General features: G+C 40.1%; 3 protein-coding genes across 12 annotated transcripts in view; 2 read left to right on the forward strand and 1 right to left on the reverse strand.

Moving 5' to 3' along the window:
• The window catches only part of napgb (N-ethylmaleimide-sensitive factor attachment protein, gamma b), a 6,100-nt gene extending 4,322 nt beyond the window's left edge, over window positions 1-1,778 (reverse strand). Inside the window, exons 1-8 of the mRNA XM_039815933.1 lie at window positions 1,590-1,778; window positions 1,248-1,315; window positions 1,068-1,152; window positions 969-986; window positions 841-871; window positions 636-745; window positions 338-404; window positions 164-234 (exon numbers count right to left, since the gene is read on the reverse strand). Of these exons, the coding sequence (XP_039671867.1) occupies window positions 164-234; window positions 338-404; window positions 636-745; window positions 841-871; window positions 969-986; window positions 1,068-1,152; window positions 1,248-1,315; window positions 1,590-1,645 (506 nt within the window). The 5' untranslated portion in view covers window positions 1,646-1,778. The remainder of the gene's footprint in view (window positions 1-163; window positions 235-337; window positions 405-635; window positions 746-840; window positions 872-968; window positions 987-1,067; window positions 1,153-1,247; window positions 1,316-1,589) is intronic.
• Window positions 1,779-3,117: 1,339 nt separating this feature from the next.
• Window positions 3,118-12,079, forward strand: rab12 (RAB12, member RAS oncogene family). Its single transcript, XM_039815942.1, has 6 exons — window positions 3,118-3,523; window positions 4,544-4,604; window positions 7,857-7,995; window positions 8,243-8,332; window positions 8,771-8,875; window positions 9,733-12,079. The coding sequence occupies exons 1-6, from the start codon at window positions 3,298-3,300 to the stop codon at window positions 9,838-9,840; spliced, it is 729 nt and encodes a 242-aa protein (XP_039671876.1). The 5' UTR covers window positions 3,118-3,297; the 3' UTR covers window positions 9,841-12,079.
• Window positions 4,562-26,706, forward strand: part of LOC120568419 (microtubule cross-linking factor 1) — an 88,658-nt gene continuing 66,513 nt past the window's right edge. For 8 of the 10 annotated variants that reach the window (XR_005640725.1, XR_005640724.1, XM_039815937.1 and 5 more), the window contains exons 1-4: window positions 4,562-4,604; window positions 12,741-13,822; window positions 18,844-19,068; window positions 24,367-24,525. Coding sequence is in view for 8 of the 10 variants with exons in the window: in XM_039815937.1 (XP_039671871.1) it covers window positions 12,971-13,822; window positions 18,844-19,068; window positions 24,367-24,525 (1,236 nt within the window). In the remaining 2 variants the exon portion in view is untranslated. The remainder of the gene's footprint in view (window positions 4,605-12,740; window positions 13,823-18,843; window positions 19,069-24,366; window positions 24,526-26,706) is intronic. The other 2 variants (XM_039815934.1, XM_039815935.1) reach the window with 2 other exon arrangements.

A 26,706-nucleotide genomic window follows, 5' to 3' on the forward strand; every position in this document is an offset into this window, starting at 1 on the left:
TCTAAGTGATTTTCCGAAGAAAAGATCTCTTTCAGCTTTCTACATCAGCATTTCAACAGGACAGCTATAACTGATCCTGTGTTTTATCACAAAAAAAACCCCACCACCTACAATTTGGCACCACAGGTGACTGTCCCCTCCATCTTAGCTTTATTTCCTTTACCTTCTTAGCCTGACCAGAAGTCTGGAGGCTTTCCCCAGCAGTTCAACTGCCTGACGCAGGCGGTCCTCATTCTACAAAGAGAAAACATGGATGTATATAAGCAAAAAGTAATAAAATCATCAATCAGCATCAATTCAATTATTTATTCAGGTTTTGTTAGAAGATTAATTTCACCTCAAACACGCCAGCTGCCTTCTGATACAGGTCCACAGCTTTCTCTAGATTTAAAGGCTCTATCAGTCTGGTGAATAATAAAAGAAGGTGTTTTAAGATGAAAGAAAAGTCTAAATCTTTTTCTCCTAGAGCTAGCCTTGCACTGCATCCGTATTCCCTTTTAGTGGCAGGATTTTAATCAGAACTAAAAAGGTACAGTACAGTGTCACATAATAAGACAGCTAACATTTGAGATATTTAAGTTTAACCTAAGGTCAAACTTCCTTTGTGTAGATAAATAATAGGATATTTTTTTTACTTTCCAGCCCGGTCCAGAGCCATGGCGGCAGTGTCAGGAGTCCCATTCTCCATGTACATCATACAGGCTTTCTCTATGTACTGGATGGCCTCTGGCATCTTCTTTTGTTCCTGTTGCAATGCAAACACAGCAGAGTTACATTTCGGCTGCAGATGTTTTACTTACATCTACCTGTTAATGACTTGAATGTTTAATCTGCAATCACCTTCATCATCATACCCGCCTGTTCAATAGCCCTGAGGGAAAAAAGGAAGAGAGTTTGAATAAAATAAGTGTTATTTTGTGTTTGTTTGCTGCTGACTTAATACTGGGGTTATAACACAAGATACTTACTTTGCAGCATGAAAAAGCCTGTAGGACAAGTTAAGGAAATTACAAAAACAGACAGCAGTGTAATGTCATGCAACTGTGGACAGACTACAGAGAGGATACGTCTTGTTTTCTGTGTGATATTCAGCTTCCTTGAGGTAAGCATCTTTCGCTTGCTCGTACTGCTTCGCATTCTTGAAGCACACAGCTAAATAACACATAGACAGTTAGTTAGCGTTAAAAATGTGGGATATTTGTTAAATGATTACTTCATATTAAAGAATAACATTAATTGTAGGTTACCTGCTTTGGCGTATTCTGACGCAGCACTGTCAAAATCAGGCTTCCACTTTGTCAGACCTGTCTTTAAGCTACAAAAACATCAAAATGATGAGCAAACTATAAACGGCTGCATGATCATGCCATTGACAATTACAGAAGAATACAAAATGGTGGCCCATCTTTGTATAATAAATCCACCTATAATGAACTGACGATGCCGAAATAATGTCATTTATGTCGCATAACCCCTGGTGAAAATACCACAGTGGCCTTTACAGCTAGCTAACGTTAGCTAACATCATAAGTAAAACATACTGCTGCTTCCTGTGAAGGAAAGAAACGAGATTATTTACCGTAACTCACCATTTTTCAGCCTTAGCTATGTGCTCATGAGCTTCGTTAATTTTCTGAGCAGCCATGCTGTTAATTTACTTGATGAGGTATAACGAATTTGTTATCGATAAATAGCTATGGATGAGGTTTCGTCGATGTTTGGATTACAGAACTCCTTCTCGGGTGGAACGTCATCCGATGTCGCAGGCTACGGGTGCCGCCAAAGACAAAGTACACCACGAATGCGAAACACTGGCTGCAGTGATTTGTGTTTATATTAAGCTATATAAATACAATGTAACTGACACAACCTAATTATTAACTATGTGGCAGAATTGCGGCACTGTTTTCAAGACAAAGCGGGCAAGTAGAACTGTTTCTGCAGAAACAGAAGTACAAAAGTAGCAATACTACAGCCTACATATACTCTGTTACAAGTAAAAGTCCTGCATTCAAAACTTACTCAAGTAAAAGTATTAGCATCATCACATGTGTACATTGCATTAATGTTGTAGCTGGTAAAGCTAGAGCTAAATTTTAAAAACTTTCTTTATTGCTGTGTAATAATAAATCAAAATGTAATAGTTTTATATTTTGTATTATTAATCTACAAAGTAACTAGTAACGTTAACTAAAACTGCCAAATAAATGTAGCGCAGTAAAAAGTACAATGTAGATATATAGATATTCCAGTACAGAAAAACTGCACACTGCACAAAGTGAAAAGAACTGGCACATTGGTGCCCAGCCTTTATGGCTCGTGATAATAAACATAAAGGTAATTGCTGTGCCACAATTCCATATTAATTCTAAGCAGGTTTTAAGTATGGAGTAGTGTGTTATCACGCCAAAGGTTACAAAGTCAGCATGCAGACTAAAAAAGTGGCCTATTGTTATATATTATTATTCTCCCACAACCCAAACCACAAAGGAAATGGAGGAGCTGCTAGACAGCTGAACACTTCACAAAACAAAAAAATAATTTATATATTATATACAATTTAGCTATTGGCAGTGGCATTCATAAGTCACAGTTTCATTTCCTGATGGTATAAAACAGTTGAGTAGCCTATGTTATGTTGACTCTTCTTTACTAACTTAAAAAAACACTATACAATAAAGAGATGCATATATACTGTATGTCGTTTAGTATGTAGTAAAGAATTGAAATGTTGATTGATACGCAGCTGTTGAATATCAGATTGTTTTTCTATTTGGATTGGGGTGGGGGGACTTCAGCAGGCTACTACGGCCAAATATCGGTGTGTGGGTCTATTATGAAGATATTTAAAAGTAAGTCAAAAATCTTCCTAACTAATTAAACTTTTTAAACGTTTTTAGGCCTACAACCATAGACTGTATGCCTACAACACATGTTGTTTTATGCTTCATGGCGCCTCACAGCTCATTTGTTCTAAAATCACTACAAACCACGTAACTTGTTTTTAAATTAAAAAAAAAATCACAATATAGAAAATGATATTATTGGTATTTTTTGTTGAAATGATATATATCTTGTAAAGAAGCGACGGAAGCGGAAGTGTGTTGTAATGTGGTTAATGACGTCATGAGGGCTATGGTCTCTAATGGCTGAATAACAACAACTGTCGGCGAGTGACAAACTTTCACAAACTTCTACTGAGACGAAAGAAAGTTGGAAATAGGAAATTGTTTCGACACTATACGATTTTAGGCGCGTTTGTCTGTCTTTCTTGTAATTACAAATGTGGAATTACTGATGGATTCGAGATATGACATACCACGGAGGGCCGCCGGTGGTGGCGGGGGCTCAGCGAACTCTTCCCCCGCTCTGGGGGCTCAGTCGCGCCGCAGGAAGATGCCTCCTAGACCCGCTGATTTTAAACTTCAAATTATCATTATTGGCTCCCGTGGTGTTGGTAAAACGAGCATTATGGAGAGATTTACCGACGACACTTTCTGCGAAGCTTGCAAGTCGACTGTAGGTGAGGACAGGAGGCGTTTACGGGGCTTGTTTTTGTCAAGTTTTTATTGATAGCATTTATCATGGCTCTGTCTACTTACTGGATGGTATAAACTTAAACAACCATGGGCTGGACATTATAAACATTGTCGCCTGTGTAATGGACTGAACATAGCTTACACTACTGGCTGTAGCTAGCTAACGGTAACTTAAAAGCTAACGGTAACTACAACACTGTTCTAACGTTAGCTAACAAAGCAGTCTTAGCTATTAAACTAATTTTATGTTGCAATAAAGCAACCAACGTTAGACAAACACACGTTTGAGGCTTAGAATAGTGTTTTGGGTGGTTGTTGAATTTTTTAGGTTGTTAGACGGGATGTTTAGTAGGGATTTTAGAGCCCAACACAGCAAGGAAGAGACTTGTTACTTGGATAGCATCTGCAGCTGTCCAGTAATTAGTTAACTTAATTTGCTAATGGTAAATTCTTCTTGTACCATCGAGTGCCATCATTGAATGCCATCTCCATTTCTGAATCGATATTTTGATATTTCTATATTAAGAGCTGACACATTACATATTTCATATTTACATGTGTAACCATTCAACTGAGTGATTTTCATTTAAATTGAAAACCTTGTGACAAATTGCTGTGCCGTTATAATATATGCTGCCATCTTTAATTACGCGAAACCCTACATAAGTGGAATTGGTCAAACAGTCCTGTGACCAAAACAACAGTCAGTCATAGTGTCCTATCCCAAAATAGTCTCACACACACACACACACACACACAAGCAAGCAGCTGCTATGGCAGAGCTCCATTTTGTGCCCTGTCATTCATGTGACACATCTCGTCACTAATATTGTTTTCCTTAATCACAGATTACAGTAAAATAAAAATAGAATTTAACCGGACACCCATAATGCAAAGGAGGGAAGTCAATGTTTTTTTTCTTTTCATGCAAACAAATAAACAACAGGAAATGCTGGTACTTGTGTGTGTCCACATATAAATGTGTTTCTGATTTCCCCTCATAGGAGTTGACTTCAAAATCAAGACAGTGGAGCTGAGAGGGAAGAAGATCAGACTACAGATATGGTGAGTAATTGAAAAGAAGTCTCCAGTTCCTTTACTCCTCTGCATGGTGCATTTCCTGTGTCTGTCCGTCACCCTGCAGGCTGCTCTAACAAAAACTACTGTTTGCTTACTGATGCATCTCAGCTTTGTCGGTAATGCATGTGCAAAAAATACTTCTTAAAAAAGACATTAAAGCATGTTTTGTCAACTTTAACATGCCATGAGGTATTTTTTATATAAAAAGCCCTATATGAAAAACCTGTGGCTCCAGTGGGAATATAACTTTTAGCTTCATGTGGAGCACACATGATCATTCATACTCACCATGTTGTTGTCTAAAGTTGGCAGTAACTTTAGTTTTGGTTACATCAGTTACATTTTTAAATTTGTTCCACTAATTTGTATGAATGTGTTTTTACATACACATATGTAGAAAAACACACATTTTACAACATACAATTCATCAAATCCCATATCGGATCCCTCCTTTGATTTCAAGGTTTAATTGCAGTTTTATTCTAATACAGTTGTAAATGTTCAAAAGTAAAACTAAGGCAGAACACTTTACCTGATTCATACCCTGGCAGTGGCATGTGTGACTTTGTTGCACAATTCAATCAGTGCAATTATTACTGGTGTTTGCGACTGGAAAGCCAGTGTACCAGCCGCTTCTGGTTGGTCAGGGCAGCGTGAACCTCTGTATGTGATATGCCCTCCTGATGAAGCTCCTTGCTGGCAGTTTTAAGGGAAATAGCATGTCAACATCACCATGTGTATGCATACACCCAAATTAGAATATTTACTTAGTATTATTTTTTTCAGTATTTTATAAACTACATCTACATTTTGAAGTGATCTCTTTTTTTGCTTTTTTAATGGTAGCAACTTTATTTTTGATTTATTATCAGATTTTCCTGAAAATTGGCTTGCTATAGTACTGATAAAAATATACACTAAGAAAACATATCATGTTTTGTTCTTTTGTTTTTATTCCCTCATTAATCAGTTAGTGATGCATGTTTGATACTTCAAATAATGTTGGTGAAAAGTAAATTGTATAGCAGCTGGCCACTGGAGACCTACAGTGTTATTGTAGTTTTAACAATCAGACCGACTTGTCTTTTTGTTTCACTTCATTGTTCTAATATACTATTTAAATTGGGCATTAAGTCAGAGGTCTTGAATCAGCAGTTCTATTGTTCAAACAAGCAACCACTCTATTTTAAAGGTTTGATTATGCCTGTACTTGTGTCTTGTGACTTTTACTAGGCCTTAATTACATTTTGAAAACATCTAGTGTTTTTGTCCAGCCATTGAAAAACTGATGACATGCCACAAATTACAGTAAGGAAATCTTTTGTACTAACTGAGTATATGACTGCATTGATTGTGTGTGACAGTGTTGGGTTAAAACGTGGGAACTCCATCACTTATTTTACTAACGCATCTGTCCTGTTCACTAACACCCCCATCTACCCTCCCACCTTAACATCACACGTACCCTTCACCACGTCCTGTTTTATCCCTGTTCCTCTGCCCACCATGCGACCTGTCCTGTCCGTTCAAGATGGTCGTTCTCATTGTGTCTCGTTTTTCACGTTGATCCGCTCACATCAAGCTCCATCATTGCTACGCCCGGCCTTACCTAACCCTGCCATTGTGCTGCTGTGTCTCTGTCCGCTCTTCTGCTCATATGCCTGACTGTGACTCACAATGGGAACAGGGAGAGACTAGCTGGCTGAAGGTACAGTAACACTGCACTGTGAGTGCAGCTCAATCTGCTTTTCATGCTGCTCACCCAGCCTTAGATGATCTGCTGAATCACAACATAACCTGAAATGAATCCATACATGCATTTAAAAATATCTTTGCACCTTTTTACATTTTTAAAATGAAGAGTTCATTTCCAAAATGCTTTATATTTAGTTTGGGTTAATTTCAAGTCCCTTAGCTTCTTATTGATCAACCTATAATAGCTGCTATTGCTTTAAAACTATAATTTTCATTTTGAGTTAATGGCAACACTTTTAGCATTTAAAAGCATTATATAAACATTAAAAATGGTAATTGTAAACGCACTATAATGTAGTTGTAAGCAGATACAAGGACATTTAAAGTGTTTATGTGCAGTATTTATAACAATTATAAAGTCTCCTCTTAAGACATATTTCACAATATTACACCTGTTTTTTGTTTTTTTTGTCCCTTCTATTGTCTTTCATTATCTGTTTATACACCAGCCTCCACTTGCCACACGAAGCGTTCTAGTTGTTGACATACATGAATAAAACACTTGTGCTTATTATTACTTATAGTATATTACGTATACTTATTACTTATTATGTGCAAACATTATAAACCATTTATGAAATGTTTATATATTGCTTATAATGCTTAATGGGAGGGGGGGTTAAACTTTAGTGTTACAGAGTTAGCAATCGTTTTCTCAAATTGTAGATATCTAATTTTTGAACAAAACTCTTTTGTTTTAGCTAGATACCTGATGATAATGTGGATACCAGATTTAACCCACACAAAGTGGGATTCTGTGTTTTAAAATCAATGCTGTACATACTAACTAAAGACATTGAAATGATTTGAATGTTTTTTTAGCATTATTGATTTATGACGTATTGGTTATGATTCTTTTGTTGTCCGTCTTAGTTTTTCTTTTAGAAACTTTCGCCTATTCTTCTTAGTCATCTTTAAAGGAACACGGCGACTTATTGGGAATTTAGCTTATTCACCGTAACCCCCAGAGTTAGACAAGTCGATACATACCCTTCTCATCTCCGTGCGTGCTGTAACGCTGTCTGATGGCTCCAGCATTAGCTTAGCCCAGCACAGATCCTGCAGGTAACTGGTTCCCACTAGCCTGTGTCTCATGTTACGTTGTTTTTTGTACACGCTGTGACTGTACAAATCACAACATGTAAATAGGAACATGTTGCCGTTATTTTGTCACTTATTCGGAGCAGTAGGATTACTGGAACCATTCACCTGCCTGTTCTGTTATGGGCTGATGCCGCTGGAGCCGTCAGACAGCTTTACAGCACGCACGGAGATGAGAAGGGTATGTATCGACTTGTCTTACTCTGGGGGTTACGGTGAATAAGCTAAATTCCCGATAAGTCGGCGTGTTCCTTTTAATGAATAAAAAGTACCTTTTGATCAAAACAGACAATCAGCTGTTTGGTATTCAGAGAAGTCTTGGTGACCCTGCAGTGACTGTGCAGACTTTTAATTATATTGGGATTCATTCATGTCATCCAGGGACACTGCTGGCCAGGAGAGGTTTAACAGCATCACATCAGCCTACTACAGAGGCGCCAAGGGAATAGTGCTTGTGTACGATATCACAAAGCAGGAGACCTTTGACGACCTGCCCAAATGGATGAAAATGATAGACAAGGTAAACAAACTGACATATGTTTTTTTTGTCCTTTGGGGTGTTCTTCTGCCATTATTATACGCCAGACATGTCTTTTCATGTCTGGGAAGAACATTTTACAGTTGAAAAATAACTTGTCACTTCTCTCTGGTGGACGACCTATATGTAGAATGGTGATACATAAAAAATATCTTTGGCATTTCTTTACTTCAGTGTCTTGCCATTTATCAGCTGACTCCTGATGTGTCTTCTTTCTGTTTTGTGTCAGTACGCCTCAGAGGAAGCAGAGCTTCTCCTGGTTGGGAACAAGCTGGATTGTGAAACTGATCGTATCATCTCCAGACAGCAGGGAGAGAGGGTGCGTTCAACACACAAATGCTGCCATTCACCCTAATATAACCAAACCACATCTTCTGTTTCTATACATTTGATATCAAATTATCTAGAAGAACATGCAATAGTAGATGTGTTTATATGTATTATGAGCAGACCATCTTGAAAGTTAAGTAACAAACGATTGCAGGGAAATAAGTGCAGAATGTAGGTCAGATAGAAGCTTTCCATATGCCGGTGGGTTGTCTTTGAAGACACACTAATAACACTAAAGCCCTCCTTCATAAACTGACATTATGTATAGCTTATCAATAAATTACATTAAATCTAAAGGAGAGACTTTTTCATGAAGTTTCCAGTTGTGTTGTTGAGCTTAATTTCTGCTCCTGTGGGATAAATTAATTTATTTATTTTTTGCTGATGTTAAGCTAATTTTACTCAATTTGTGCTATTTGTGTTGCAGTTTTCCTCTCGAATAAGTGGAATGCGCTTCTGCGAAGCTAGTGCCAAGGATAATTTCAATGTCGACGAGATCTTCCTGAAGCTTGTGGATGACATCCTTAGCAAGGTTGGTGTGTTGTCAGTAGAGACTACTGTGCAACATTTACTTTTTTGTCCACCAGTGGCTAGTGAACGTTCACATTTTACCAGCCACTCAATAGATTACCATTGTTTTTTTGGCTGGTGAGTGAAGCACATCTACCAGCCACATTTTCCCAGCATTTAGCAGGTGGATGGTGCTAATTCTCTCCTCTGGTAGATTCTATCAATGTTAATTTTTTAAATAAAAGCATATCATGAAAAACATTTTTATTAAAGATTCCTGACATTTGATTATTAAAGACTTGTGACCAAGATATGTGCAGAGTGGGACATTTTATAGTTGAAAAATTAACTTTTAAGTACTTCCTGGTTGACAAACTATGGAATAGTGACACTGTTACTAAATTACTGCACACACTCTTTTGCATTTCTATGCCGCAGTTTCTTGGCCGACATGTGCTGATATTGATATATACAGTATGTGTTAAGCTTATATCAGCTGATAATATTGTCTATTTGCCAATGATATATCCAAATGAGAAGTCAGTACAATACTGTACTGTGTCTTAGCTCCACTAATTCAACACTTTCTGCCAGAATTTTTTTAATGTTCATCAGATAAGATTATTATAGTAAAATAAAAAAAATGTCAGAGCATTTATTAGTATCATAAACCTCATACAGTCACAGGAATATTATCAAGATGCTGTGATTATTTTGCTCCTTAAAGCTTTTTTTCCTTGTTATATTTCTTTTCTGCAAAATGAGGTTTATTCAGCCATTGCACTAAATAAATCATTGTGGATCTTAAGCACACTGCCTAATTACTCAATGCGTCAACCGCGTGTTTCCTGATTTGTCCTCTTCTTCCTGATACCACAGATGCCTCTGGAAGTTCCTAACACAGAGTTTTCCAACAGTGTCCTGTCTCTGCAGCCTGAACCGGAAGTGCCTCCAGAGTTGCCGCCTCCCCGCATGCGCTGTTGCTGAGAGTCCGAATGGTCCCCCATCCTACACACACAGACACACACAGACACACACAGACACACACAGTCACACACAGACACACACACACACACACACACACACACACACACACACACACACACACACACACACACACACACACACACACGCACATGCAGGCTACCTATCTGGCCACCAGGGGGCAGCAAACCGCAGCAGTTTGGAATTATTGACTGCTGATGTAAGATGCATGGACTCTCTCAACAACTAGTATTATCTTCCCCGGTTTCTTCTCCTGTTTCGTAGCTGTACACTATGACATGTACCACACTAACACTTAGGCCAGGTTAATCACAACTTCCTACCACCCCTTCTGTCTAAACTTGACCCAGACTACCTCATTCCTCGGACCGTTAGGCTAGCTGTGCCCTGCAGGTGCCTTCGAGGTAGAGAGCCCTCTGGTAGCAGTTGCACATTTTACTAGGAGGGTGATTTATTGAGGGCCATACAGCTTCCTGTTTTCTTTTAAAGAATATTCATCACACATACTGTACACTAAGTTTGACATTGTTGCCCCAACGGTCTGGTATCTCTGCATCATCTAGCTTACAGAAAAGGGATAACTTTATCTTACGTCTCTTCTTCTTAGTTTAAATTCTGGATCTAGGTACAGTAGTTTTATATTCTTATTAATAGGTATTATTACCTAAGTGACGAGTTGACTTGAGGTAAACAAAAGCACATAATGTAAATATGGTGTGTTGCTGTAATGACTGGACAAAGTGCAGATATTTGTGGCCAGCAGTAGGTGGTTGTGTGGTGGTGGATCATATCAGTTTGTATTCCTTTGCCTTAAAGTGTTAAAGTGGCTGGCACGGCTCATTTCACTTTTGTATAAATTGTAATGTTTTGCACTACAATCCATCTTACCTAGTTAAGCTTACATGCAGAAGTACACGACTTGTAGTTTAGTAAAGATCAATGTTGCCTCGGTAGTGGCCGCTTTAAAATTCCTCCACGGCCTGTTAAAGTGGGATGGAGATGCAATGAGAGATGGATAATGTAGTCTTTGAGGGATTGGTGTTTTTACAGGGGCATTCTCCATGTGTGTTACTGGCTTTTTAAAGGGAGTAAAGAGAGTAAGAAGCTAGTAGACGCACATGGTTTACGCCTTTGTTTTGGTTTTGTTACTAATATGCAAAATGTTTAGTTTTTTTCTCTGAATTCAGATACAGCTTAAAGAAGAATGTTTGAGTCTCCTTTTTGGGGGGAAAAGTGCAGGAAGGTTTGTTTAGTATTTGAAAGACTTGGGAAACTTTGATCCCCTCATATCTACTCATTTTGACAGGCTGTTATTGCAGATTTGAGTCGAGTTTCATAACAAATTGATAAAGCAACGTCTTCATATAAAATCCTGCTTGTAGGGGACGTTTGTGTTTTTAAGAGGAGGTCACAAGGTTTTATTTATGATTCGGCAGTTTGTTACAGACAAGTATGGGTGTATCCCATTACTTGTGCATTTTTAAAAACACTAGGTTATGCATGTTAAGCCCTCCTGTGTTCATAGATATTAATAAACATTTAATACTTCCGTCTTTTTTTGTTGAATGCAATATTGTAGCACTGTGAGTGTTTCTGTTTTGTTTTTACGTATTGAAGTAACAGCCCCAGTCTGAGGGTGAGGAAGGACGAGCCCATTCAAAGGACCTGATCTAAAATGACCTAAACTGACTTGCTATTGGTTAATTAGATTTTTGGTTGAATTTGTATGTTAAAGTCAAGCTTCTGTGGACTTAAAGTGGCACATGATGTATTATAACAAATTAATAGTTTCATACCAAAACAAAAAACTGAGAACTATCACTGACATCCAAGCACATCTTGAGAAAAGATTATTAGCCAGCAAACAACCATACAAATGATCTGCAGCTTTGCAATTTTATCACACACAAACTTCTTTTCATATTGTTTTGTGGAATGCATCCTTTCATTTGTCCCTCTTTGACTTTTAGCATTTGGCACTAACCCTGTGGTCTTTGTTATACTAGCCAAGCCTTATACTACTTAGTGTTTTAAATATAAATTTTAAGAAATGCTTTTATTTGAAATGTGTATCCTTTAAGATGGAAGACTGTACTTAGTATTAAACCTGTTATACGTCTTGGAAAAGTTTTGGCATGTTGAAAGCAGATTTGTGGTATTTATAACTTGTGGCATTCTTAAACTAATGAAATGCAATTAAAGATATCTATATTTATTACCAGTTTATGGTCTTGATTTTATTCTGTGACTGTCTTTCCAAAAGTGGGATATGTGGCATCCCAGGGGTCCTTGAGTGGATTCCAGGAGATAATACTTCAAAGAAATGCTCATTTGGTCAAATGAATTGACTTTCCTTCGATTTAAGAGGTTCACGTCATTGAAAGATGCTGTTGAAGTGATGTTTTCACTTTATAGTACAGATAATATATTGGGGTTGTGGAAAAACCCATTGATTTGAGGATCTGATTCATAAATGGTTTCCCATAGGAAGAGGAGAGTATTTGTACCTCCTGAATCCATCTCTGCACCTCATCTGAAGGTGGTCAATAGAAAATAGAGTGTTTGTCATTAGGGCATGCGCACCAAAGCGTGTCAGACCTGATCCCAGAGAAAACAAGGGGTGTGCTTGGGCGCTTGTAAGGCAGCAGCGCATGCGCCTCGCAGAAAATCACTTCGAGCCTTACACCGCAGCGTTTGCAGGTCTTACATGTCAGATAGGAAGGGGTACGAGACGCGGGGCCCCAACACTCACAGCCCGGGTGTAACAGAGAGATGGAGACCCGACTGACTCTTTTCTTTCTAACTTGAGCCTTAAGAGCCCTGTCTGCAGATGCAACCTGTCTGTCCTCCCATCCGTCCCAGTAATCCTTTTTTTGTTGCAGCGTTTCCTCCAAAGGGGCTACAGGCAGAGGGGACTACAATGACAACCTGGTGAATGCAGACGAGATGGAGTAAAACATCAAGCACGGCGCAGGATGCGCACCCCCAGCCCAACAAGGAAGAAGGTAAAGCAACCTTGCTGTTTTTCTGGTGTCGCATGTGAGAGATTTTCCGCGCTGCTGTGGATTGATCGTTTCCTTCATCGCCCTCCTGCTGCCGGTGTCGGTGTATAATGGAGAGCTCCAATGGCTCTGGCAGCGACACCAAACCGCAGAACCACCAGTTGGAGAAGAAGAGACTGAACCGAGCGCCCTCCCCGGCCAGACCTTTCCTCAAGGATGTGCACTCTCGCTCCACCAAACCACCTGCCATCGTACCAAAATCGCCCAAACTCAGCAAGCAGCAGCAGTCTGCCTCAGTGCTCTTGGTCCATCCGAACCGCAGCTCCAGACGCAACACAACCGGGGCGAAAGAGAAAACATACACGGCAAAAAGTAACACCAAGTCTTCTCTCGTAAAAAAGCCCACAAAGGTGCTCCAGCATGCAGCGGCCGAGCCCAAACCCGCCGGCATCAAAGCGGACAGCACCAGCAGTCCGATCCTCGCCAAAGGCAAGAAGGGGAAACTAGCCTCGGGATCCCCAGGCCCTCTCAGCCATGGATCCCCGATCCGGGTACCGACCGGAGCGCCTCTGGGCCGGGTCAGCCAGACTGACAGCAGCTCAGACCTGTCAGACTGCCCGTCTGAGCCGCTCTCGGACGAGCAAAGGCTGGCACCGGCCGCTAGTAGCGACGCCGAGTCCGGTACCGGCTCCAGTGACAGGGATCAGGTGGGAGGCGATAATCCGCTGCGGGCTGAAGCGACCGGAACGGCTGCTGTCGCTCCATTGCGCACAACCGAGGTTTCCGCCGCTAAGGGAAGCATGTCTCAGGCTCAGCCCGCTCCGGGGGCGCACGGAGAGAAACGCAAGCAGGAGAAACCCTCATCAGGCTCACAATTCAGACTGCCAGGCACCAAGAATGTAACTGAGGAGGACCTGCTGCGGGAGGTGGAAGATTTGAGATCTGAAAACGACTACCTCAAGGTATGATGATTATTTCAACAAGTTACATGGCGGGCAAACGTTGCTACTATGATTATTTGTTGCATATGTTTTATATAAACACATCATTCAAAATCTACATTTAAAAACACACACTTTTCCCCACGGCTCCTATAGTCTCTAGCCCAGAAGCAGCTGTTTCCCAAAGAGGACCCAAAACTGTCCCTTTACAGGACAGTGACGGGTTCAATCCCAACTATCACCTGCTTTTTTGTTTTTAAGTGTCCTTGAGCAACTTCCACCGCTTACTGATTGAAAGCATAATCTAAATGTATGCATTATTAAAATCTAAACACATTTCGTTTAATGCCCAGCTGTCATACCCATGATGTCCCTCTGTCGACTCTCCATCCATCATGTCGTTTTTTTTTTTTTACCCTTCCCGGTTTTCCCTGTGGGTTTGACCTTTATTGATGGGAGTTTTATTGAGAATGGCTTCACCCTGATGTGTCCTTAGCTTTTTAAAATCTATATTGTTGCTGTCAAGTCACCAAAGTCTTATTTTGACAGAAAGACCCCCTCCCCTCCCCCCCCCCCATGTTGCATCTGGGACACCAGAGCAACATTATCTCCTGTAATGAAGTGAACAGATTGTACTCGAGGATGCACAGTAGGTTTTTATTCAGTGTTTTGTTTGCCAAGGTTTCATAGTGGTATTTTACATATTGTATGAAGATCCTGCTTGAAGATTTCATGCAGGATCCCCCCCCCCCCATCCTCCCCCTACCCCTTCTTTAAGTAGGCTATCCCCATGAGTTGGGGAGGGGAGGCTAACAGATAATGCGGCAAACAATCTTGCAGGGTTTTTTTTTTTTTTTTAGATGGGAGACAGGTTTATTCGCATGTTACTCTGAGTATTATTTCAAACTTGATTACGCATGTCTGTGTGTGTCTCTCTGGCTCGGGGGAAACACAGGAGAGTTAATCAGCTTTACTGGCTCTGGCTGTAATGGCTTTATCCCACAGGACTTGATAACAGTCAGATGTCCCATGTGTGTGGTGTTCAAACACCCTCCTGCCATGCTGTCAGTCTGCCAGCTGGGACTCTGAGGTGAACTCTTCTACCTCCCCTTCCCCCCATGCCACAACATGTCTGGGAGTCCCCTACACTGCTACATCAGCACTGCTCATTGACGTTTATTTTATTTTGACACCTCCCGGTTTTATTTTAGATTATATTTTAGGTATTTTTGCTTCTTTTGATTGCATGAAGAGATGTGGTCATGGAGGGGATTCCAACCTGTGTTATTGTGTCTATAATACATAATTTGTACAACACCAGGAAACTGATTTTTGTGCCTGTAACCAACCATTTTCTTTTAGAGCTGCAATTACTAGTTGATTAATTGTGTAGTCCATCGACAGAAAATTAACTGCCAACTATTCTGGTAATCAATCCATTTTAGTCATTGTTCAAACAAAAATGCAAACACATTTGCTGCCAGCTTCTCAAATGTAAAATAATTGCCGCTTTTCTCTATTTAAAGGGGCACTATGCAGTTTTGGCAATTTTGCTTTTTGCTCGCAGGTTTCTCTATAGAGCTCCCCCTACAGCTTCGGAATAGATATTTGGCAACACTGTGTAAAAACTTGCTCGGTCATTGCCATTTCCTCTTTCTCCAACAATGCTTTCCTAGCTTTCTGCTTCTTTTTTTGCCGGCTCAGCCGTGACGATAGTGTGAAAAGCTCCATGCAGTGCCTTAAGCAATTCGTTACATCGCGAGACCTGTTATCACGCTGGCCAAAAGTTGCAAGGGTGGTTTTTCCGCTCACAGGAGCTAGGGGGAAGCGAGACAAACCACCATTCAACCCGAAAAAAGTCATATAACCATTCCAATGACTCCGAAGCTGTTCGATTAAGGTAAATTAAGCTAAAAAAAACGGCATAGTTCCCCTTTAATATCATTGTAAATTAAATATCTTTGGGTTTGGCCAGAGAAAACAAAACATTTCAATATGTGACACTCAGATCTGGGTGCATTTTTAACTTTTAAAAAAACCCTTTTTTAGATGAAAAAAAAATCGCTGAGTTGAGAAATAATTGTCTGATTAATCGATAATGAAAATAATCGTTAGTTACAGCCATTATCGATTAATCTGTTGAATACTTTACAATAAATAAAGTCATTGTTATTGACTGAAAATAAAAAATAAATAAAAAGTCCCCCAGAAGTTCCCAGTCTTCAAAATCCTTCTTTTAAACTGGAAAGATATTTGGTTTCCTTTCATAGACAACAAGGAAAAATTTGAGTATCTGGAACCAACAAATGAACAATTATGGATAAATGTATTATCAAAGTTGTAGCTGCTTGAATTTTCTCTCAATCTAATCTTTCCATTTCTTTTCTAAAGATTTCTAAAAGCCTGTGTCCACAGCTTACTTAATTATTACTTAGCTGATTGCCTGAATATACTGTATTTTGATAGTCAATTAATTGTAATAGCAATAGTAAAAACAACTTATATAAGGACACCATCTTGGGGCGTGAGAAACTGTGATGATATTTTTACAATTTGTTTGACATTTCCCAGAAAAAACATTGATCAATTAAGAAAATAATTAATTGCAGCAGCTGCTCAGTAAAGATATCCCCACTTAACACCCTTCAAGAGATGTCTAAGTACCAGTGATGACTCGGTATGCACACTCCCCATAAACATTAGTGACATTCTCAAAATATACCTTCTGCCAGGATGCTCCTCTGCCTCTGCTTTTAACCTGGTCATTGATTGGGCCGACCCTGTGCAAGGTCATTAGCTTCACCCAGGGCCCTCCTCAGATAACAATGTGCTCTGTGCTTTTCCAAATGAGGATAGATTTAATTTTCATTAATTGACACACTCTTCCCAAACCCCCCCTTCAGCATACAATTGTCTTTTTATCAGGTGCCAGTCAAACCTTTTTGAATATCCATCCCAAGGGAAATCTACTCGGCAAACTGACTCCTTAGGATGGAGGTGAAGAGATACCCTGGAGGTTACCAAACAAATAGTCTCGCTTTGCCAGACCTTCCTCCACATTGCAGCGGAGGAGGATCTGGCTAGTCCAAATAGCATTCTGGGATGGGACAAAAACGTAATCTGATTTATTGGCATTTCTTTAAACCATCACAATCTTCATGGGCGGCACTAAGGGTCTGACAGAGCCACGGTGCCGCTGCAAAATAGCCTCGGGAAGGAACTTGTTTGGCTGGAACATGTGTACGTTCAAAAGTTGTTTTAGTCGTGCAACAGAAAACTCAGATTGGACAGATAGTCTAGCTAGCTGTCTTGATTTACCTTGCTGATATCTGAGAAAAGGTTGACCATAGTCCTCATTAATTAACCGGAGTTTAAAATTCCAACACAAAGAAAGCAGTAAGGTAACGGACATCCGGGCGGAAAGAGCATGATCCGGCGGTTTTCCGGCAGCACCGGAGCAATCCTGGAAGTGGAACGTCGTGGATATAGACTACCGAACAAACTATTGTAGTACTACAGATACGTCTTTCCCATCTTACCTCCATCATTGCAGAGTTGTATCATGTTGATAGGAGATGGGGACTGTGAATACATCCAATCTAATAGAGATAAGATACTTAGAGCCATCTAGGGATTTTACACCATCAGCACTAAGAGTACTTGTATTACTGAAACTCGTATGTAATCATACGAAAGTATAATCTACAAAGGTATATTACATTGCATATCCTGTATAATAGCTTTATGCCTAAACATTTTTTTAAGTTATGGAATTGGAAAAATGTACATTGTCCCTCTGCTGTTATTGGAAATGTTTATATCAGTGTTATGATGTGAATGTGAAAATGTACTGCTACCTCCATTGTCAGATTTTTTTATGCTTTTTAGACTTCAGGGCGTGGCTACCTTGTGATTGACGATGTCTTCGGGTTCACCAAATATGTATTTCCTACTCTCCCACTGATTGGCTAGTACTCATTGCCTTTGTTGGTTGGGTTGGCTAGGTTTAGGCAAGCGGAGTGGGATTTATTAGGTTAAGAATGTTAGGGTAAGCAAATCAGAGGCAGAGTAAGGCGGGACATGCCTTTGCATTCCTGGGAAAAAATACTTGCCTCAGGACCTCAGTCAGATCCACCCCTCACTTCTCCCCAGCTCCACCCTCTCGTCCAAATATCATTACTTCTGGGTCCAAAAAAACAAGTAGGCAATGGCCAAAATGCCAAACTCAAGGCTTCAAAACGATAGTCCACAAACCAATGGGTGATGTCACGGTGGCTATGTCCACTTCTATTTTTTCTCATGAAGCAGAGAATAATCTTTATTTCCTGTTTACTGTTTACGACATTGTAACATTATAGATCTGACAGAAAATATGGAAAAGCATGACACCCTAAAACTAATGGATTTCTATGATATTGCTGGATATTTGGTCATGTAAAGGCACCTCAAGTCAAAACTTGTACAGAGGAAATAGTAATATCTAATAGAATATAATGAGCACATTCGTACTCCCCAGAAGCTGAACATTTTAGATACTCCATTAGCTTTCCTCTGGCACCAACCTCAAATGTATCATTTTTCAAATAGATAATAAATACACAAGTACAAAGACGCAAAGACGAAGAGCTAAAATATAATAATTTAATATGTGGATACAGATAACTTTCTGGAGCTGCTAAACAGTATTTATCTTGCCGACCAACAGAATTATTGTTGCTACAGAATTCGACATTATACATCATTCACAGCAATAACCTTTAAAAGTTTATATTTCTTGTAAACACAAACCTAAGTCATTACCTTTGACCTTTACACACACACAACTCAAAAGTACTTCCTGCTGTTTGCAAAGCAGAATGATAACATTAAAACAGCATAAACATGAGAGTCAGTACTATTTGCATAACAGAATGGCAACTTTCATTGGTGTGAAAAAAACTTTTTTACCGGCACAAATGTTGGATATCAACATTATTGTCGATTATCGTAGTGTGGAGTTGATGTTAAGGTTTCATCTCCGTATTCCTCTGTGTGTCTCTCAGGATGAAGTGGACGAGCTGCGGGCGGAGATGGAGGAGGTGCGAGACAGCTACCTGGAGGAGGAGGTCTACCAGCTGCAGGAGCTGCGGAGGGACCTGGACCGCTCAAACAAGAACTGCCGCATCCTGCAATACCGCCTGCGGAAGGCAGAGCAGAAGAGCCTGCGGGTCGCACAGACCGGCCACGTGGATGGAGAGCTGCTCCGTAGTCTGGAGCAGGACTTGAAGGTCTGTGAGAGTGTGTCAGCGTCAGTTCATATGTATATTTGTCTTTGTATTAGGGATTGACCAATCACCACTGCCAACTACTTACTGTGCTAGAATATTACAAGTATTCCCCTAGAATTACATCATTGCAACCGGGTAAAGCTTTAAAACCGCATCTTAAGCTCTCCACTGAACCCAGACTAATGAAATATATATTTTAACTAGGTTAGAAGTTTCTTAAAGGGGTGATAGAATGCAAAACCGATTTTACCCTGTCATAGTTGAATAACGACAGTTCGGTGGGTAAATAAGACATACATAGAAGCTCAAAGTCCCATTGACACCCCTTTACTATGAAAATCTCATATTTTGAAACTGCCGCTGAAAACGGGCGAATCCCAACAAAGCTGAGTTGCTTACGCAAGCGTCTCAAAATCCGGAACTTTAAGAGAACAGTCACGCCCCAACATTTACATAGGCTACACAACTGACCTGAGATCAGGTAGTCTTCTGAATCTAGCAAGGTCACGCAGATCTCTGCTATTCCATTACAAAATTCACTTCTGAAACTTTTTTATGCGAGAAATCAACCATATAAAGCTCAAATATGGGCCGCTTTACGACTGTGTGTCGGAGTTTAGTGCCGGTGTTGGTGCTGCCTGGGTTGCTACATCGCCACCCTGACCGCAGTGTCAGCGAGCTTGTTATGCCCACAATCTTTTACCGCAGCCCGCAGGTTCCAGTTAATCTTATAATGGGTATGTGTGTTGAGTTATTTAAACAAACAATCGGGGAAATAAAGCCTCTTGTCCGCGAGTCTCATTGATAGAGCCGCGGTGAGATGGAATCCATCAATGAGAGCTAGCTAGCCTCCTCCTAACTCTGACATTCACAAAAATACATTCAATTGATATCCGAAATCGGACAAGTGTTAGCTAAGCTTTGTAAGACCTTGAGGAACCTGTAATATTCATGCCGTGACGAAATTCAAACTGTAAATATACTTTAGTTATGCGAAAGTGAGCAAGCTGCGATATTTCCCCATTGTAATGAATGGGACATATAGCAAGCAGCTGCTCGTCCTACAAAGACGCATGCTCGTTCATAAAAATGCCTTAAAATCAAATCGGACACAACGGTTAGCTTTATAAGACATTGGGGAATTATGTTATATATAGTGGCGCGAGAAATTCAAACTGTAAATATAATTTAGTTATGGTGAAAGTGTAGCTAGCTAAGCGGCGGGTATTTCCCCATTGTAATGAATGGGACATATTGCAAGCAGCTGCTGGTCCTACAAAGACGCCTCACATTCATAAAAATGCCTTAAAATCAAATCGGACACAACGGTTAGCTTTATAAGACATTGGGGAATGATGTTATATAAGGGGCGGGGCGAAATTCAAACTGTAAATATAATTTAGTTATGGCGACAGTGTAGCTAGCTAGCTGCGGTATTTCCCCATTGTAATGAATGGGACATATAGCAAGCAGTTGCTGGTCCTACAAAGGCTACCAGCGTTCATAAAAATGCCTTAAAATCAAATCGGACACAACGGTTAGCTTTATAAGACATTGGGGAATGATGTTGTATAAGTGGCGTGCGAAATTCAAACTGTAAATATAATTTAGTTATGGCGACAGTGTAGCTAGCTAGCTGCGCGGTATTTCCCCATTGTAATGAATGGGACATATAGCAAGCAGCAGCTGGTCCTACAAAGACGCCTCACGTTCATAAAAATGCCTTAAAATCAAATCCGGACAACGCGGTTAGCTTTATAAGACATTGGGGAATGATGTTGTATAAGTGGCGTGGACGAAATTCAAACTGTAAATATAATTTAGTTATGGCGACAGTGTAGCTAGCTAGCTGCGGTATTTCCCCATTGTAATGAATGGGACATATAGCAAGCAGCTGCTGGTCCTACAAGACACGCTAGCGTTCATATAAATGCCTTAAAATCAAATCGGACACAACGGTTAGCTTTATAAGACATTGGGGAATGATGTTATATAAGTGGCGTGGCGAAATTCAAACTGTAAATATAATTTAGTTATGGCGACAGTGTAGCTAGCTAGCTGTGGTATTTCCCCATTGTAATGAATGGGACATATAGCAAGCAGCTGCTGGTCCTACAAAGAGCGCATAGCGTTCATAAAAATGCCTTAAAATCAAATCCGGACACAACGGTTAGCTTTATAAGACATTGGGGAATGATGTTATATAAGTGGCGTGACGAAATTCAAACTGTAAATATAATTTAGTTATGGCGACAGTGTAGCTAGCTAGCTGCGGTATTTCCCCATTGTAATGAATGGGACATATAGCAAGCAGCTGCTGGTCCTACAAAGACGCCTCGCGTTCATAAAAATGCCTTAAAATCAAATCGGACACAACGGTTAGCTTTATAAGACATTGGGGAATGATGTTGTATAAGTGGCGTGACGAAATTCAAACTGTAAATATAATTTAGTTATGGCGACAGTGTAGCTAGCTAGCTGCGGTATTTCCCCATTGTAATGAATGGGACATATAGCAAGCAGCTGCTGGTCCTACAAAGACGCCTCGCGTTCATAAAAATGCCTTAAAATCAAATCGGACACAACGGTTAGCTTTATAAGACATTGGGGAATGATGTTATATAAGTGGCGTGACGAAATTCAAACTGTAAATATAATTTAGTTATGGCGACAGTGTAGCTAGCTAGCTGTGGTATTTCCCCATTGTAATGAATGGGACATATAGCAAGCAGCTGCTGGTCCTACAAAGACGCCTCGCGTTCATAAAAATGCCTTAAAATCAAATCGGACACAACGGTTAGCTTTATAAGACATTGGGGAATGATGTTATATAAGTGGCGTGGACGAAATTCAAACTGTAAATATAATTTAGTTATGGCGACAGTGTAGCTAGCTAGCTGCGGTATTTCCCCATTGTAATGAATGGGACATATAGCAAGCAGCTGCTGGTCCTACAAAGACGCTACCGCGTTCATAAAAATGCCTTAAAATCAAATCCGGACACAACGGTTAGCTTTATAAGACATTGGGGAATGATGTTGTATAAGTGGCGTGGCGAAATTCAAACCGTAAATATATTATAGTTATGCCCGGGAGCCCTAGGCCGGGAGCCCGTAGTGCAGTATCCACAAAGGGTGACTTTGCCCTGGGTATGGAGCCCAGCAGGCTGCCGCTTTCTCGTCAGACTGTGTGGAGCTCCTAAAGTCCGACACGTCTTACCAAATTTGCAATTAGCCATACATTTTTGTAAAACGGCCCATATTTGAGCTTTATATAGTTGATTTCTCGCTTAAAAAAGTCTCAGAAGTGAATTTGGTAATGAAACATTGCAGTGTCAGGAATATGAGATTCTGTCGCTTCTCTAATGTATGTGTATTGGGGATTCGCTCAACCAATCAGCGCGCTCTCTAATATGTGCGTATGGCAAGTTGCTCAACCAATCAGCGCGCAGCTCATCTAAATATTCATGACCATACCATATTTGGAATAAAAGCTCTTGTTACAAATAGGGCCAAAACACAGGGATGCATAAGGGCCAATAAAATATCAACCAGGCCATTTTCAGCCCAACCAATGTTACATACCCCATTAGGAGACCATAAGGAACAGTGTGAAATACCCTATATAATCATTCTATCACCCCTTTAAAGTAATGACCCACAGTACCTTTTTCAGTGTTGTGAAAACTATGGGAAACAGTAAGTGAATAATTGATTTGCAATAAATCCAAGTGGAAAATTGAATTAATAAAAAAAGAGTCTGAGATAACTTTATCTTTTTGTCCATAAAATGTCATAAATAGTGAGAACTGTCTACCAAAACTCCCAAGCTGACCTCTCCAAATGGCTTGTTTTGCCTGATCAACAGTCCAAAACCCAGAGATATTTAAAGTGGCTATATGTAACTTTGAGTTTGTGTTGATTCTAGCAGCCGCTTTGGACAAAAGCGGTAGTGTTTTTACCACATGTGCTGTCATAAAGGTCTTATCTTTACGGTGCTGTATTGCCCACTGTATTACTGAGTTAGTGTTATGGGGAGGTCATATAGTTGAGATGAATGTTTTGCTCCTGACGTACAACCACATCGCGCATTGAAAAGTTATTTTATGAATGAAATAGACTTATTACATACCTGAGGATCAATTCGGGGTGGGTTTTGGATCATTTAAAATCCCGTAATTGTCTCCTCCATAATCTGTTGATAGCCAGACAGAGTGTGACTCGCGTTATCGCCTGTTGTCACTTTTCCCTTTGCCTTTTAGCTTTTAGTTGTTCTTTGTTTAATTTCCTTTCCTGTGATGGCCCTGCCCCAGTATCAGCCATAACTACAACAGATAACTTCTAAAATAACATTAAAATACATTAGGCCTATATACCTGCTACTTTTTACCTGGTTCAAAAGGCTGGATACTAACACAGGCTTTCCGGTGTTGCAAAGAAATCTGTGACCCATCAGAATGTGTGACTGTAGCTTCATCTACCTAGCGCAAATCATTATATGACTGCGTGGGAAAAATCAAACCTGGGCAGAGGCCTTACTAAAAACTATATCAAAATGGCATTATTTTCACTGTTAGTCTCGTTTGTTGTTACAGGTCATTTAAGACAATTGTATGAAAAATGACAGAGCTTCAGAAACATTAAAAAGTTACATATAGACACTTTAATTTACAATGATTGACAAATAATTTAAACAATGCACTTTTTCAATGTTTTAGTCAAATAAGCTGACAGGATTGTGGATGTGTGATTTAGTTATTTTTAACAGATATCTGCTTGATATATTTGTCTAATGTATGTGCATGTACAGTATGTGTGTTGGTGTTTAGATGTGAGCCCATAAATAAATAATTTAATGATCCCCAGTGGGGAAATTACAATTTACACTCTGTTTGTTAGAAATCACGACCTGAAATACACACACACACGCTCAGGACCTATTCATGCACAAATGGAGAGATGTCAGAGTGAGCGGGCTGCCAGTGCTGGACCAGCGCCCTGAGCGGTTGGGGGGGTACGGCGCCTTGCTCAAGAGCACCTGGCAATGCCCAGGAGGTGAACAGGCATCTCTCCAGCTACCAATCCACACTCTGTACTTTGGTCCGTACTGGGACTTGAACCAGCGACCCTCCGGTCCCAACCCAAGTCCCTACAGACTGAGCTACTGCCACCTTCAAATAGTGTATCATGTGTGTTAAAGGCACATTTAAAATACTTATATATCCATTTTGTATTATCTCTTTGACCTGTATGTGCTTGTCTTTCAACATACACAACATAACTGTCCCTTTGATCTCAGGTGGCTAAAGATGTGTCGGTGCGTTTGCACAACGAGTTGGAGAGCGTGGAGGACAAGCGCAGCAGAGCTGACGATGAGAACGAGCTTCTCAGACAGAAGATCATCGAGGTGGAAATCTCCAAACAGGCGCTGCACAACGAACTGGAGAGGACCAAAGAGGTGAGAGGATGATAATGGAGATGCTTTTCAATACGAGGCTGTTGCAGGTCATGGAAAAACGTTTGCTTTCATGCACAAAGCTGTGTTTTTATCTCAGCAGATGATAATTGATTGTTACGCTTGCAGACACAAAGCAACAATAAAACAAATAATTTCTTAGATCCACACAAAAAATAATATCTTGAGAATTTATTTGGGCCTAGTGGTGAATGAACCATGATACTGTGAGTTTGTGTATTGAAAGTGAGTTGTGGTAGTCTTTAGAAAAGCAGTGAAAATGACAACTGTGGTGGTTGTGATTATATAAAAAATTATGTTGGTGACTATGCTGTTATCACAGGATGAATCACCAGCCTACTATGAGATGCTAGTCAATGTTGTGGCCTCTTAACTACCTCCATATAAAGAAGAGGATTATTGTTGATCACCAACCTGATACAGTCAATCACCAGGGTCACTGCAGTGAAATACAGCCCTTTCAAAACAACTGCTTTGTGCAATGATGCAGAGACTTTTGGAGCAAACTTCAGTCTACATGCATGTTTTTTTTAACATCTTACAACAATATGAAGAGCTACGGTACTGCTCAATAGTACCTGAAGCTGCAACCCCCCCTCTCACAGCTGAGGTATGTTTAAAAGGTAACCTCCAGGCCAAAAAAGGAATCCAAGTCAGTTCCCATAAACATCTGTCTGGAAAGAAGTTCAACAACTCCTCCTCTAGCCAAAACTCTTTCTTCCCCTTTAGTTCTGCAATTTATCTATTATGTCTGTATATTGTTATTTTCAGAATGTTAGGCTAATCAGAAGCAAATTCATTCAATGGATATACGAATCATATTGAGCCAGTAACATCAAAAATGTACAGATACATTCAAAAAAGTAAATTTTCATTTATTTTGTCACATTTATCGTTTTCTGTTTGTTTTTTAATTTCCAATTAGATGACTATGGTTTGAGTTATAAGACTACAGCTCCCATACTGCTTTGGGGTAATGTTAACAGGAAGTGTAATGTTACCTCTTGTTGCTCAGCAGAGAGAGTATTTGAAGTAAGGTCTTCTTGCAGGTAATAAGATGAGCGGAGGCTTTTCTCAGTGCTGCCAGGGTTCAGCTACTTAGACTAAATCGATTTTGACATCATCAGGCAACATGCCGTCTGGCAGAAAAGAGAAAGTAGGCTAATACCAGACCAGTCAGTATATAGATGTGGCTTTCTTTAGGCAACTAGATGACACTGTTTCTTTTTTTACTGTGGTGTCATGTGCTGCTGGTTTGAATCCCAGCTTGTGCCACAGTGATGCCATATGATCTCTGTTACATGTCTCTCCAAATAGTTCTTCCGCTGGTTGAGTATCTATATTCTGAAACCGTTTATGACCTTAACTATCAATGTTTGCAACATTGTAGTGTTTAAAGGCAACTTATTAGCCCCCAACTAAGCTGCATGTGCTCGGACAAAGTCAGAAAATTCTAGTCTAGTCTGGGTGTGCTAATGCAGCCAATGCGAGCTCCAGTTTTTGTTGTCGTCGGTTTACACTGGTAACCTTTCGGAAGAAAATTATTGGAGAACAGTAAGACTGAAGTGAGAGGAGGCCTCACGTGAAGAGTTTTTTATTTTGCACAGCAGTTGCAGTGTTTGTGGTGGCTCCATACCTATAATTCTGAGCAGTATTGCGACACATAGGACCACAGGATGACACAGACTCCTGTACACAGAGAAACAGGCGAGGGAGCAGGAGAGAGGCTGAGATAGCGGCTGCTCCAAATGATTGCAGATTTTTTTGTGTTCCCCCGAGGTTTGTCCCAGAAAAACACAAGCCGTGTCTGAATCTGCACTCCGACATCACGTGACGCCATCTCCCTTCTCCCCATTTTCTAATCAGAGGCATGCATTTATAATGCAGCACCCCAATATTTCTATTTTGTTTCATGGAAAAACACTGTTTCTTTGTCTGGGATTTTTCCTGTAGTTTAATCATTTTGAAAGTATTTAATTCCCGTATATAATTCATAATGCACAGTGTGTGACCAGTTTATTCTTTTTATTGTTGATAGTAGGTGATGATAAGAGTATTTGCAAACACTTAGTTTAGAATGCATATGAATAAATCTAAGAATCTGCCCTATGCTCTTGGAGTTCACAGAGATAAACCTCAGAGGAGAGGGGAGGAGCATGTTTT

Source organism: Perca fluviatilis, chromosome 11, assembly GCF_010015445.1.
Source record: "Perca fluviatilis chromosome 11, GENO_Pfluv_1.0, whole genome shotgun sequence".
NCBI classification, from domain to species: Eukaryota; Metazoa; Chordata; class Actinopteri; order Perciformes; family Percidae; genus Perca; species Perca fluviatilis.